This window comes from Cheilinus undulatus, linkage group 3, assembly GCF_018320785.1.
Source record: "Cheilinus undulatus linkage group 3, ASM1832078v1, whole genome shotgun sequence".
In the NCBI taxonomy this organism is placed as follows: domain Eukaryota; kingdom Metazoa; phylum Chordata; class Actinopteri; order Labriformes; family Labridae; genus Cheilinus; species Cheilinus undulatus.
In genome coordinates, this window is record NC_054867.1 from 49,287,960 (window position 1) to 49,304,057 (window position 16,098).

Sequence of the window (16,098 nt, forward strand, 5' to 3'; positions counted from 1 at the left end):
AAACTGCTGTTTCTGCTATGAGGAGCTCCTCTGATCCCCTGAGTCAAACATATAACAAATCCAGTCATCCTCAACCTGTCGAGTGAGCAGCAAGGTTTTCACACTCAGATGCACTTCAGCAGACAGCTGCACTCCATACCTCCAGAGTATCAAATCCTGACCACTGTATAAATGTCTGTGTTTTAGACTTTCCAGATGGAGATTCAAAGTCTGAAGGACCAGGTCCAGGAGCTGCACCGAGACCTGACCAAGCACCACTCCATCATCAACACGGATAAAATGGGAGAGATCCTGGACAGGTCGCTGCACATTGACAGCCAGATATCTGCACAGTACTCCACTGTGGAAACTATGAGAGTCATGTTTGAAGAGGTGCGTCAAGTGATGGTTTGACCTTCAGGGTGTACCTGACTCCGTCTGCCCGCTCACAAAAAAATATTTCTATGCTTGTCCTCAGTGAGGACCTCCAGCTGCATACTAACAGGATGCTCTCTACTCACAGCTGGAAATTAGAAAATTAGAAAGAAAATGAGAAATGCCAAGACATCCTGTGAGCCAAATAACTGCCGACTTTAGTAATTTATTTTTTGAGAATTACCTGACAATATTTTTCTCTCAGGTCTGGGATGAAACTTTTCAGAGGGTCACAAATGAGCAGGAGATCTATGAAGGTCTGTCTGAATTTGACAAAACAAAATACCTTTTTCTCCTTTTTTCTCTTTATTGCTCTAGTTTTAATGTGTCTCTATGTTTCTGATTTCAGCTCAGCTTCACGACCTGATGCAGCTGAAGCAGGAGAACTTGTACCTGACCACAATCGCCAGACAAATCAGCCCTTACATCCTGTCCATCGCCAAAGTCAAAGAAAGACTCGAGCCCAGGTGTTGTATACAGAGGATATTTTCACCTTGTTGTGGGGGGCTTTGTTGGAAAGCCACTGTTTCAGCTGAAATTCTTGACAAACAAAAAAATCTGCAAGGCTATTGTCAGTTGGTAATGAATGTGCACCCTGAAAAAAAACTGGGCACAATGTACAGAAGCCTTGTGTTGACATCCTTGTATTTTATGTGAATTAATTTATTAATTTCTAAATAACTGGATAACCTCTGTGCAGTGATACTAAAGAAAATATCCCCCTTTACATTCAGGAGTAAGATAGTCTGAAACTGGCTTAGATCAGAGGACTCCTTCTCCTTGGGAATCAGGGCTTGGGATTCCCACTGCTCTACATCAGGCTCTTGGCCCTTGATTGTTTTCACCCAAACTAACCTTAATAACGGCCAAAGAAATCTGAGGACATCAGGTGTGCTTTTATAAATCTTTTAAGGGACTCCGTTTGGCCCTGGGTCAAAAGAAGCATGCCATACAGCGTTTCATGTTTGATCTTGACTTTATATCTCATTCTCTTGATATACCCAAGCTGATTCTATTTTGCCTCTCTTTTTACTTGATATTTATTTCATCATTTAAAATCAGGGAATTTTTGGCAATTCATATCTGTGTTGATTTTTATTTGCATCTTTTTTTAACACACTATAGGCTGCACATCTAGATAGAACAAACAGTAAGCTGCACTGCTGTTGGTTAAAAGTAATAAATTAGGGAAACTTTAAAAGCAGAATTGTATTTTCCTTTTTTTCCTGCTGAACCAAACCCAAAACTCACCTTGACCTTAAAGGTGAAGTACTGAACCAAACCTCTGAAATATTGCAACACTGGGCAAGACACTCAACCCCATATTTCTTCCTCTGCTACATGAATGTGTGAATATGTATGGATGCATTAAAATGAGGTTACTTAATACTGATGGCCACACTCAGAGCAGCCTTCACCATCAGTGTGTGAATGTGGTGTGAGTAGGTCAGTATGACTTATAATGTTAAAATTACAGCATGCTGGCTGCAAACACCATGTGTTTCTAAATAAATTTAACATGGAGCTTCCTGCTGTACAAATTTTATGTTACTTGAAGACAATAAAATGTTTGTATGTGCAACCTCGAGCATCAGCAGGTTACTAAAAAGTGTCTAATAGTGGCTGAAAGGCCGATTACACAAAATTTCATGCGTGCATTTTTCTATCAAACTGCCTTTTCAGAGACTTTCAAACTGCTGTTTCCTTTATAAATTGTAAACTTAAGCTGAGATGATTTTTGAATGATGACACAATTATTTTTTTAACATAAGAAAACCCCATAAATGATCTGGAGCCAGCCGTGATTTATTTATTCTCCATGTTGGTTGTACTTCCCTGCCATAGAGCCTCATTGTTACCAGAAAACAAACTGTCACGGAGCTCCATTGTTGCTCCGGCTGACATATTCCTTCATTACCATGAACATGGACACTGTGTTTTATCTCAACTCACTTCCTCTTGCACTGTTCTGCTGCAGTAAATACTCACTAGAGCAGCAAATTTATATTAATCTGCAGCTGAAAGTAGCCCCAAACAAATGCAAATATTTACTCCTGTTTGCATAATAATTGTTAAAAACTGCAGCAGGAAGCATTTTGAGGAAAGTATGAAGTGTCTTCAGAAAATAAGCTAAACACTCATCCAGTTTTAAAGGTATAGTATGCAGCATTTAGGCATTAAAATAACTAAACAGATTTCAGATAATTGTGGTGTTGTGACTTATGTTACCAAGGGAATCCAGTAATATTCCAAAGTGAAGGCATATTTCATTTGGTCCTTTACTTTCAAGGAAAACATGAAAAATCCCAGGTTATATTTTGTCTCAGATAATAAAATAGGAAGTCGGACAACTGTTCATGAAATACTTATAAATATTTCGATAGAATAATTGACTTGATGTGATAAAATGACTACCTGAATATAACATATAAAAGCTCACATTGTATGATGTCTAATGATCCCAGTGTCTTTTTTCTGACTAAACCTTCTGTCATTATTTTGGTTTATAGACTGCAGAAACCACCAACTTTACATTCACATCAGAGGAGTAAAAATCTGAATGCAGAATATAAAATGTTTTTTTCTTCCTGGGGGATATATTTTACACAAGTTAACAGCAGTGTTAACCCTAAGAGAACAGCACAGTTAGTGAAATGCTCATCTGTATTTTCCAGGTTTCAGGAGGTCAAAGAGTGCCATGATGACCGCACAGAGACGATGCTGAAAATCTACGAAGACAGCAAGATGGACAAAGATGGCAAAGACAGGTATTGACATACACCGTACTCACCCATACTTATTATTATAAAACAGTTTTGTTTTTCTAGGTGTCTTTTTTTAGAATTTAGGTTGTGTTTTACAGTGTTTATATGACATCTAATTGTATTTTGTATTATGATATAATTCATGTTTGGAAAAGATCATTGGACAGACTTATTACAGACCTTTCACAACTGCAATTGTCATGTTTCTTATTTAATTGATTGCTGACAGAATATGAATGTTTTTTACACAATGTCACATGCAGTCGTTGCAAAAATTGCAAAGCCAAGCTTTCAAACGAATTTTTCATACCTTACATATATATAACTTCAAGAGTTTGTCTAGTTTTGTACACTTACAATAATTAAGACCTGCACTTTTAGTAAAATGTCTTTGTTCTCATGAGATTTCCATTGAATCTCCTCCGTTTAGATACTGTGTAGATTACTACACGTATGCACTTTATGTTCCTTTCTGTTGTTATTTTACACAGGTTTTTCTATGATAACAGATACATTTCAGTTGTTTCTTCAAGATCTTGATCTATCCATGCTGCAGTCTTGGCGTTATAGCGCTTGCTTTCCCATTTAAGTTGATAGGAAAAGATCTTGAGGAAGCAACTGAAATAGACACTACCATGAGAAATCAGCATTTTTATCCTGGCTACGGCTGAACTTACACAACGTGATTTTAAGCTGGACTTTAAGCCAGCACAGCCCCTCAACAATCACAAGTCAAGGTTCATTGCAAATGATTATTTGTCCAAGCAGTCCTTAAGTGTGTGGAGTCACATTTTTTTCTACGTTTTTATCAAACATGTTTTCTATGTTTGATTAGGTCGGACTGCCTCTGACTGAATACCCACAACAACCAATGAGACCTTTATCCGAACCAGGGTTTTGCACTTGTTCTTTTCCTCATTTCTTTCATTTTTGCTGCAGCTGGAATGCACACCAGTTGAGGATTTCAATTGTCCTCTGTGTTTGTTTTTCTTCTCTGAAGTAACATTTGATCAGAAGTTTCTGCAAGATCTTGTTAGTGGGGAATCTTCTCTGTTAAATCGTTCCTTCAGACAGCAGGTTATTGGTCTCAAAGTCCAGCCAAGTTGCGTTCAGAGGATTATAAAAGCATTTGAAACTGTCCTCATGTTTTTGGTTTCCCATGTTTTTAAAATTGTTTAAAGTTTGTAAATCATCTAGCGTGCAGCAGTCTAAACATGTGTCCTAACTGCAGGTGACCCAAGCTTGCACCAGTGTACACTGATTTCCATTGTTGTATCCTGGCAAGATTCGCAGTGTGACGAGGTGCATCATTTTTCTCCCAATCATTCTGTTCCTGTCTTGCTTTCTGTGGCTGTTGGTATGAACAAGGAACAAGGAAAGAGGGAGATGACAAGGCACAAGGAGAGTTAGATAGGAAGATTTCCTAGATTTCCATCTGTCCTCTCTCAACTTAGCTTGTTAGCTTGTTTAATAAAGCAGAGATAGTTGTGCATTCATAATATCCATATATGAAATGTTTTGCCCTGACTTTTGTCAACATGAAGGCAAAATTACGCAGTTCATAGTAGTCAAATGTTTTCAATACAAAGCCCCAAAATGAAAGTGTTAGATTTTGTTTTTTTTTTTTTTTTTGTTTTGTTTTGTTTGTTTTTTTTGTTTTGTTTTGTTTGTTTTTTTTGTTTTGTTTTTACAAGGGGAAATGTAAATTAGATAAATGAATATTGAACTGATGCACTGTGGGCAGCAAGCATGGGATGCAACATATCTGACGCTCGATTGGACAAACATAAGTCAAGATGTCATGAAAACAAATTTTAATTTTTATGCATGGAGTCCCTTTATTCCTTTTTGATTTTATCATAAATTACTTCTCTTATATGGTATAAAAACTGGAACATTTCAAAACAACAACACAAAACATGGTCAACACTATGCATTTCTGATGGAGAAGCCCCTCTAGGCCCCTGGTATGACATGCTCGCTGTGTCATATATAAAGCATGTGTCATCATAATAGTAACATTTATTCAGTACATGCTCATGTAAAGCAGCTCATTTATTTCGTTCAACAGTGACGACCAGTCGACAGAAAAGGACAGAGACATGAACAGCCGCCTGCTGATGCTCGAGTCCGGTGAGAGCTCTGTGAAGACAAGCCGCCCGTGCAGGCTGAGGGTCTCCTCTGAGACCACCAGCCACGACGAGATGCCTTCATAGACACCGTGTCACTGCATTTCTGCCCCCCCACCCTCCTGAGCTGCAGTGTGACTCGATTCAACCATAACAAGCCCAGGAGGGTTTGTTTCCTCCTCTGCTGAAGAGATACTGTATAACATTTTCTGTGCAGTGTGGAGCTGTCTTCATGGAGACACTAACTGGACGAATAAACATGGAGATCAAAGCTCAGCGCTGCCAGAAATGGATGTGGAGAGACTCCTGGGGCAGAGATAACTCCATGAAGAATTTATTCTGTCATTTTGTAGTTGACCAGGACTGCCTAATATGAAAAAGAGCAAATAGTATCTTATTTTCCTGCACTTATTTTTGTTTTTGTCCATGTTGTGGCTGTTAAAATGATAAAATGTTGTGAAGTATTGCTTTTTCTTTTGCAGTGTGAGAGGAATTGCTTTTCCCAGTCTCCATTCTTTGATTCAAACATCATGTTCAAACATCATGATTTTGAGCTGGAGGTTGATGATGGATGACCAAACAGCTCTGATCCCCCTGATGACTGTTGAACCAGTGTGACAGAACAGATGGGACACAGCAAATGTAATGATGTGTCTGTCAGTCTAGGTGTCAGTGGAGGTCACATGTTGATGTATCATCTCCCCCAAAATGAGGACGTCTCCTCCAGGATTATTTCTGCTGTTGGATTTTTCTCCTTAGTTATCACATCCACATGCAAGGAGCAAAAAAAAATTGTTGAATTACTGAAATTGTTGAGCTGTGTGAATATAACTGGCCTTGGCACAACCTCGATTTCCTGCTCGTGTTTTCTCTTTTTGAGTCCACACTCATCTTCAATATCCCAGCTCAGCAAGCTGACGTGTACCGCTGTAGAAATACAATAACATAAAGTCAACACTTCTGTCCTTGCTTCTGTTTTAATGAGAGGAAACAAAAAGTCTTCTCCTATTCCCACATAAAGCTTATTTCTCCAAAATTAAACCTCATATATCAGAGGAAATCTGGGGCTTTTTTAGGGCAATTAAAAGCAAGAGTGCAGTTTTTATTCCAACACAATCACAGCATTATAAATCACAAACTTACTACTTTTTACCTCATTGATACTGCAACTTCTCTGTGGCATTACATGCATGCATTACATGATGTATGAAATAATGTTCCTCTTAAGTCTCAGTTGACGTGACTTGAACTTTGTGGAGAGAAGACCCACTATGGACATTTTCATGTGATGTCACAGGACATTGTGAAGCTCAAATGGAGTTTTGGTTACAAAATATGTCATACTGTTTTGTGTTTGAGTGCAACTTTTATCAAATAAGGAACTTTGCAAAACAGCCAAGACACCTGTGGAAACCCTGGAATCTGGCATGCATTTTTATGAAGATAAAGACACTATAGCTCAGTCGTGCCAGAAACATCCAGCTGACTGCTCTCCGGTCATCTTGGAGATAAAGACACTGGATGTTTAGATCGTTAGCTGGGTTGGGTAAACTTTTTTCCTTGCTTGTATTGGTGCTTGGATATTTAACAGTTCTCAGAAATAATGGTGAAGATTGCTCATGGTAGAAAAATAAACTCAACATATGAGAAACATCTCTTAATAACTCCATCATTTTACTGCTGTTTCTCATCAGTATTTCTTCTTTCTCCCTCTCCTCTTGATTTAGCCCTAAATGACACATCATAAGTCAGAGAAGTTGGTGCAAGAACTTTACAAACTTTTCTGCTGTCTCATAGTTACATGTAATAGTGCCAACTTTATTATCTTTGTTGGCTTGTGACTTCTTTTGCCAGTGTTGCTGAAATGGTAAAACAAATTGTAAAATGCTGGACAAAAAAAAAAAAAAAATTAGCGCCAAAATCTACAGCTAAGAAACCTATGTTAGCTACATAAACTTCAAAGGTAGGATAGCTACATAACTACTGTAGCTAAATCCAAAGCTAATGAAGCTATGTTAGCTACATAAACTACATTAGCTACATAACTAATGTAGCTGAATCTAATGCTGTCAAAGATATGTTAGCTACATAAACTACAAAGGTAAAAAAGCTACATAACAAATGTAGCTAAATCAAAAGCTAACAAAGCTGTTAGCTACATAAACTAAGTAGATAAAACAAATCATAAGCCAAGATAGCTACATAGCTAATGTAGCTAAATCTTAAGCTAATTAACCTATGTTAGCTACATAAACTACACAGGTAAAGTAACTACATAACTAATGATGCTAAATCTAAAATTAAAGAAGCTACGGTAGCTTCAAAAATTACATAGGTAAAATAGCAAAATAACTAATGTCACTAAACCTAAAGCTCATGAAGCTATGTTACCTACAAAAACTATGTAGGTAAAATAGCTACATAACTAATGTAGCCAAATTTAAAGCTAACAAAGCTGTGTTAGCTACATAAACTAAGTAGATAAAACATATAACTAATGTAACTAAATCATAAGCCAACAAAGCTATGTTAGCTTTGTTAGTTACATAAACTACTTGGGTAAAATAGCCACATAACTGACAGCTAAATCTAAAGATAACAAGACTACATTAGTTTCATGACCTAACTAGGTAAAATCGCTACATAAGTAATGTAGCTAACTTTAAAGCTAACAAAGCATTGTTAATTGAAATAAACTACAGAGGTTGATAGCTCCATAACTAATGTATCTAAATGTAAAGCTAAAGAAGCCATGTTGGCTACATAAGCTAAGTAGGTAAATTATTCCATAACTAGCTTAGCTAAATCTAAAGACAACAAAGCTTTGTTTGATACATAAACTACATAGGATGAACACTTACATATGTAGCTTCATTTATAAGCCAACAAAGCTATGTTAGCTACATAAATCATGTAGCTAAAGCAAATTAATTGTTAAGCTGACTGTATATTGTTAAGATGCCTGTCTTGGCCAGGACACTTTTGTAACTGAGATTCCTAATCTCAATGAGGCTTTCCTGGTAAAATATATCTAAACAAATAAATAAATAATGAACTATGTTACCTACAAAAATTACGTAGGTAACATAGCTATATCACTAACATAGTTGAAGCTAAAGCAAATGAAGCTACTTTGCAAAGCTAGGCTCATTTTAGAATAGTTACATGAACAGTGGCACACTTTAGCCATATTAGCTTTAGCTTAGGCTTTCAAAGCTTTATTGGCTTGTGTCTCACTAATACTAACATTACCTATGCAGCCAGCAGAGCAATGTTAGCTTTAGTTTAAGCTAACGAAGCTAAAGTAAGGCCCCGATTTTTTACTTCTTTTAAAAATAATTAGAAATAATTGAATCCCAGATTAGAAAAAAGTCCTTTTTATGCTTTTATTTATGACATTTTGTTTTGTCTGTAATGTTTTCAATGTGAGTATTTCATTAAAGTCGCTAGTAGACAGCTGAGAGGTGTAAGAAGCTTGTTGATGGTTGCACGAAGCGATTGATTTCAGTTATTTTTCCCCAAGTGTGTGCAACTAAATATAAGGTTGAGGGTGCCAACAGTTTTGTCCAGCCCATTTTTTGTGCTTTTTGTAGAATTATGTCAAGTTTGGCTTTTTTATTCTGTTTTTTTGTGTTCTTCCAATGCACATAAAGAAAATAAACACATGTATACCAAAAGCATTTGTAATTGCAACAATTTCTGGGAGAAATGGTGTATTTTCTGGAAAAATTCCAGGGGTGCCAATACTTTCATCCATGACTGTATGTGTTCTGCAGCCAGACCCCTCTCACATGCTTTTGATGTAGCCAAACTTGTGCTGGTGTTAATGTTGCTAACTGGACTTTTGGCATGCTTACACATACTCACACAGTTGCTCTCCCACTATGCTGAAGAACAGAGATGCCTGAATGGACTAATGTGTTCACTGCTGCTTCATGTGACACTACAAAGATGCAAACCTGCCACCAGTGTCGGCTGTGATGGACAAGGCCTGTTTTCAGGTTGGAGGGAGTGACAACTTTGAAAAAGAAAATCTCAAAGGAACAGTGAGAACATGGATACTGCTGCTGTCTGTGCTGCTTCACTACACAATGAAGGACTTTTGACATAGCACGCTCTTTGCAGTACATAACGGTTCATTCCTGTGTTTTCATGTGGACAAAAATAGAAGACCACTGTTTCCTAAAGTACTCACCTATGAGAGGACTAGGCCTGACCACAGCATTACACAGGCCCTCTACTCTGACCAGCCTTAGACACATCTGAGTTTCAATGAAGCTTCTAAATCAGCAAAATGATTGGCAACACCTGTCATAGTACCTGCAAAAGGAGATGTTCCCATTGTTGGATACTTGTGGACAAAGATTAAGAGAAATGCACCTATACAGATAAATCTCATGCTGTTTATCAGACTCACAAAGTGTGTGAAAAAAACAACAGATATTTTTATGCAGTATGTCTTCCTCTAGGTTTACTTCTCTCCTTCATTGCACATCAGTGTCAGCAGCATGATTTAAAGTGTTTGCCCTGCAGGAAATCAGCAGGTAACTTTACCTCTGGTCTCTTTCTTTTCCCCCTATATCTGACTTATTTTTGTTGGTAGTGCTCTCACAGGCTGGATGTTAAATCTGACAGGAGGTGGGACATAAACATTTAGAAATCTGCTTCAAAGAAGCCGCTGTTTATCAGCAGAAACATTTAAATTTGAAATGATATCAGGAAATAAATTGAGCCTTTTCAAGGACTTTGTTCTCAGAAAAACAACCTTTCTGACAGGAAAGATTCAAGGTGAAACTGCCCCACCTGCTCTAAGCAAGGAGACAAAAATCTGCGGTTGTTTTGAGGCCGGGTAAGGACGGTAATAAGGAGCTCTGAAGGAGAAGGTTATTTACATTACAGAGCTACAGCAGGTTTGCTCAAAGACAGCGTTTTTCTGGAAATATTGGGGTCACGGTGGCCTTTAGGAACAGCCATACTCTGCAGAGGTGTCAGAGGTGCACATTCATTATAAATACATTTCTGAGAGCGGAGTAACAAATGGCTGCTCCTGTGCTCTGGTTCATGTTCTCTCTCCCTGCAGTCATTCATCATCTGCACTCATCGAGCCACCGGGTCCATGTTCTCCGTTCATTACTCTCGCCTTCTCTCAGTCTCTGCTGGAGACAGGGAAAAACACCCAAAGGTTACTTTACTTCAGAGGAAAGTTATTTCTTAGAACCTTTTACTGCACATTTGGACACACAAGAAACAGGTTTATTTTAAGACCAGCTGAGATCTAATCTGTTTTCCTTTAGCATAAAAGCAGATGATGATAAAGACACTTAAAGTTCGTTTTTAAACTCCTAAATCATCACACAATGAGAGGCACATAAAAGATGGAAGAAAAAGATAAAAATGAGATAAAATGAAAGTTTAATGATCTCCATAGGAAAAATTGGGTCACAGTGGAAATAAAGGAGTGTGACAGTAGGAATAATACAATTAGAGCAAATAGAGTGCTGAAGATAAAACCCACAAATGGCTGCATAATGAGGATGGAAACACAGCCATGAGTCTTAATTATTCTGCACATAAAACTGCAATCATCTCCAAAGATTTTGCTGACTTAAGACACACTTACAGGTTAATATATTTGCATTATTGGTATATTGGTCCCTGGATTATGGCTTAAAAAGATGGGAGCAATGAGGGCCTTTTGAAATGAAATGTGTGCACCAATCCTACTTCATGATGTCATACTTTTCCATTTTTTCCTGTTGATCACTAATTTATTAAAACTGTGTAAATTCAGAAATATTGAGGTATAACAGCACCTTATCATCACTGATGAGCCTCGACCTATGATTTTTTTCACTCACTGGGGTCTGCATCTCCCTCATGGGTCCAGTTAAAACTAATTTGAAGAAATCATCACTGAGGCATAAGATAGAGTTTACCTTAGAGGTCAGAGGTGGAAACAAGCAATTGTTGGAATTTTTTTTTGGAGGACCAATCAGCCTAAGCCAAGTATGAGCTACTGTATTTCAATATCTTGACTAGCTTAGTCTGTAGCCTGCATAGATGACTTGGATCAAACTGAGATAAGACAGCTTGGCCTATGCAGGATGGTAGACTGCAATTATAAATAAAGTTTTACAAAAATTAAAATTGTGTACAATGAATCTGTGGATATGTATGAACTAGGAGGATTCACTGGATGGATTCTCCAACGGTTAGGGTAGAACAGACAATAGCTGCCTTTCTATTACCCTTAGAAATGTGTAAAAATTTTAATATCGCTATAAAGAACTGGTTATGGAAACACCTGAATTTCAAAAAACCTCTAAAATATGACAAAAAAAGTTTTTACGTTCTAATGAGGAGGTTTTTCAGACATTTTGATGTAGAAGTCTGTTGCAAAAGTGTAATGGAAACACTTTTTCCGCACAGGACGTGACGTAGGATGTCATATGACCAGTCACTCCGAGACAACATGGCACGGTACGTGTGGACAGAGGAGAAGAAGAGACTTTTATTAACATCATACTTATATCCTTATACATGGCTTTTGCCATACATACGGACTTTGTATCTGTCATTTGTTTAAAATTATCAAAGCAACCGCCGTGGATGTAACCAAAACCATACCAACACTCAACAGGTTTTGAGCCTCCGGCTTCCCTGCAGCGGATTCACGCGAGATGAGCCTTTATGAAAATTGCAAGGCTCATTCCCAAAACTCCCTTCAATGGAAACGCATCCAAAGTAGTTGAGATTTAAGGAATATCGCTTTTATTTTGTGAAAAACTGTAATGGAAACCCAGCTAATGAGGATCACAAAAATGCAGAAGGCTGACTCAAAGAAAAGGTTAAAACATTTATTTTTGAAAGGACAACAGTGGTGACAGGGAGCAGACTGGCTTGTGGAGTTTGAAGACAAATCTTCACTGGAAAAAAACACTGGAGCACAGCAGGGCACGCAAGGCCAAAAACAAAAGAAACACCAGTCAGGAATCTGAACTTTGAGGAATCAAAAACTCTAACAAGAAGTGTAGAAAACTATCTGGCAGTGTAGCGAAGTGAAAACTGGGCTTATTTGTCATCGGATTGGAGACAGGTGTGCCTTAGAACACAGGTGTGCCTCATTGTTGCTACCAGAGAAGCCAGCCACGCCCCCTGCCACACACAGAAGTTAGAGAAGGAGCAAAAGAAAAAGGGGGAGAGAAAACAAACAAAAGAAACAGAAACCACATAGCAAAAATTCATCAAATGTACAACCATCACAGCTATAATTGAAGGAGTGTCCTGTTAACAGAAGTGGGTGACTGTTGTACCAGTAAAAGTAAAAAAAACTTTATTTTAAGTTGACTTTAAGTACCACGCAATAATTCGTTGCATTCACGCTGTCCAAAACAAATCGGACTTTGGGTTCAAATGCCGTAAAATCCAGGGCCGGGCCCCTGGTTTGAAAGTCGCCTATCTTTGCCCACCACACTTGGAGCTTGATCAGAGACTAAGAAAGATTGAAAATGCTGCTTTTGGTTGTCTTTGGCCTTTACTATCATTATGATGCTCTTTTAACTATTAAAATGAAAGTCATTCAGGATGATCAACTACTATTGTTAGACATTACTGCCATATAATGTGTAGTTTCTGTCTTAAAATCCAACCCCTTCTTAGCTTCTTATGCCCTTAAGAAGTGCTTCTGACAGTGTTTTTTTATTAACTCTCCAAAACAAACAAACAAGCTTCACCCTTGCCTAATGTTTAGGGATTTATGCCTCCTCTCTGCTGACTGCTGGGTAATTGGAATCAATTTTGATGCCGTTATCGTTGGTGACAGATGCATGAGGCTGAGGAGTGAAAAGGTTAAGGGTTGAGAGAAACCTCCCAGGGGACTTGAAATGCTGGAGGCATAAAAATGTCATTCCTGAATCAATTCCACGTATGAACACTGGTTTCATTTCTGAGGGCTGTCTAAGTGTCTCCAGCAGACAGGTGGAGGTGGAGGTGCATGGAGATGTTTAGGATTTATTCACTGAAATCTTAAAATATTGACCAGAGGTTTTTTCCTCTGCAGACCTTATATTTGATTATAGATGTTTAAGTCAAAGCAGGTCAATAATCTTTATCTGTAATTGACCCCATGCTGAATAATTAACCTCTGAGTCAAAGCTGAGGGTTTGATTTGACCCTAACACCTCCAAGGGGAATCATTTTATTACTATCATGTTTAGACTACATGTGGAAGTGTGTCAAGGAAAAACAAGCTCTTTGCTCTTTTTCTTGATAAATGAACTCAGAAATATTCCATTATGAAGAGATAATGAAGGAGTTTGTTATCAGAGGGTGAACAGCGAAAAACAGACATTAATAGATGGGTAAAAATAAGACAACACTGTACAAATTAAAGAAAAGGCAAAAGAGGGTAATATTAAGAAACAGTAGACCCCTACCAAGATAATGAGAGAGATTCTACCGTTACCAGTGCTGCACCCACACAAGGTGTTAAAGGTGAACATGAGAGGCCAGGCCCTCTCTGGGTCATCTGTGACCTCCTGTGACATTCTGACTCTTCCCTCTCCCTCCAGCTGATGGTGATTTAAGTCCTGTTTCCACAGCTGGTGCTTTTAACTGTGGTAGGGCTGGTAGTCTTGAGATTTCATTGGACCCCGCACAGATTCAAGACCTCCTGTGCCAGATGCAGCAAAGCAGCCCCAGAACATAACCGAGCCTCCTCCCTGTTTCACAGTAGCTACAGTGACATTTTATTTGTATATGCTTCATTTTTGCATCAGTGAACATAGAGCTGAAATAACTCGCCAAAAAGCTCCAGTTTTGTATCATCTGTCCAAAGGACTTTCTCTCAGAAGCTTTGTGGTTTGTCAGTATAGATTTTGGCAGATTCCAGTCTGGTTTTTCAGGATTTCCTTTGACAGTGGAGTCTTCCACCTTTAAACCAAATCACTGAGACAAATCACGTCTTCAGCATTTCTACCCACAAACCTGCCCACCATCCTGCCTACCTGCCTGTGCACCCACTGACCTATCTACCTACTAATATACCTACTTACCTACCTAGCAACCTATCTATCTACTATCCTACCTAGCTTACCTAACTACCTGGCAACCAATATATCTACCTACCTACCAACCTACCTACCTGTGTAACTACATACCTACCTACAAATTATCTCGCAACCTATCAACCATCCTACCTACCAACTAACCAACCTACCTACCTACCAAACTACCTACTAACATACTTACCTACCTATATACCTACTGACCTACCAACCTACCTACCTGTGTACCTACATACCTACCTACAAATTACCTAGCAACCTATCTACCACCCTACCTACCAACTAACCAACCTACCTACCTACCAAACTGCCAACTCACCTACCAACATTCAACTAGAAAATGGAGGAGAAACTTGTGGAGTCTGTTCGTGGGTACCCCGAGCATATGATTGTTCTGGTGGCACAGGAATAAAAAGGAGCTCGCTTGGAGGAAAGGGAGTGAGGAGGTCGGATTGCCTGGTAATTTGTGAAAACTTTTGTAGTTACAAAGCAACAATCCTCTCAATATAGTCAAGTTCAGCCATGTTTGTTGACAACAGACTGAACTTACATAATATATTTTGTGTTAACTAGAAGATATGTTACAGGAATACTTTAATATAAACTCGAGGTAATCTTACAACACCTACTTTCCGTACGGCACTGGGGTTATTTATCTACATAGGCAACAAGCACATGGCTATTTCAGGTGCAAATATATTCATAAGATGATGCGGATGACGTCAAACCTAGCCTGTCACTGATAGAGCTCAGCGCTACTGGAAACTATGCAGGGAAATCTTTACTAGAACACTCTTGGAAAGCAGGATTTTAATCTCAGTGAGGTTTTCCTGGTTAACCAAAGACTTAATATAATTAGCGGTATAGATGGATTTTGAGTTAGTCATCACTGCAAGTAATAGGCTGCAACAAAGAGAACTGTAGACTGCTGAGCGGCTTTAATACAGACACAGCCGCAGAGAGAGAAAGGCCTACGCCAAGCAGAGTTGTAGTGGACTTGGATGAGTGGGTTAATCTACCCATGACCAATTCTCTGATAAAATGGAAATGTATTTAACACAAAATCACTTCCTGCAGAACAGCATGGATCACTTGGGGCTGATAGCAAGGGCTCCATCTTTCCTCCTTGTAGCTGGTTGTTAATGCTCTGATTGTTGAATCTTAACCTCGGACACATGAGTCACTTTTCAGATGTTAAGTGAATTTTCTGAATTACAATCATAAAGGAATGTGTTTTGATATAACTGGAATAAAATACATATTTTTCTTTAAATGGTTTTATAGCCAACAGGATTCTATAAAAGATTGTTCCCCTCATGTTCTTATTGTGTTGGTCTTCTGCAGCCCTGAAGCTTAAATTCATTCTTTGGAAACCTCTCCGGGGATCGTCACTAGCGCAATAACAGAGCTGACAAATTGAGTTCCTTTTATTGCTTCGCCCAACAATGGCAGCCAGCGAGCGGCCGAGTGTGTCCTTGACTCGGAGGAATCACAGGTGTGAGCCTGAGGACGTGTCAAAGCTGCACGCATGCAGGACTCAGGAGAGGAAGCACCGCAGTACGTATTAATCAACAGCTTGTTGGGCTGCTGGCCATTACCTCCCCCTCTTCTCCTCCCTCCATCCTCTCCTCGTCCTTTATTCTCCCTCTCCACCTTCACCCCCATTGTCCTCCTCCTCCATGGCGTCTATTCTGGTCAGCACAAATAAAGGCATAAATACAGGTC

At 38.7% G+C, this 16,098-nt stretch overlaps 1 protein-coding gene across 1 annotated transcript in view; it reads left to right on the forward strand.

Moving 5' to 3' along the window:
- The window catches only part of rnf207a (ring finger protein 207a), a 46,860-nt gene extending 41,320 nt beyond the window's left edge, over positions 1–5,540 (forward strand). The window contains exons 14-18 of the mRNA XM_041783927.1: positions 187–372; positions 620–671; positions 764–881; positions 3,090–3,182; positions 5,251–5,540. Coding sequence (XP_041639861.1) covers positions 187–372; positions 620–671; positions 764–881; positions 3,090–3,182; positions 5,251–5,395 — 594 coding nt within the window. The 3' untranslated portion in view covers positions 5,396–5,540. The remainder of the gene's footprint in view (positions 1–186; positions 373–619; positions 672–763; positions 882–3,089; positions 3,183–5,250) is intronic.
- The last annotated feature ends 10,558 nt before the right edge of the window (positions 5,541–16,098 follow it).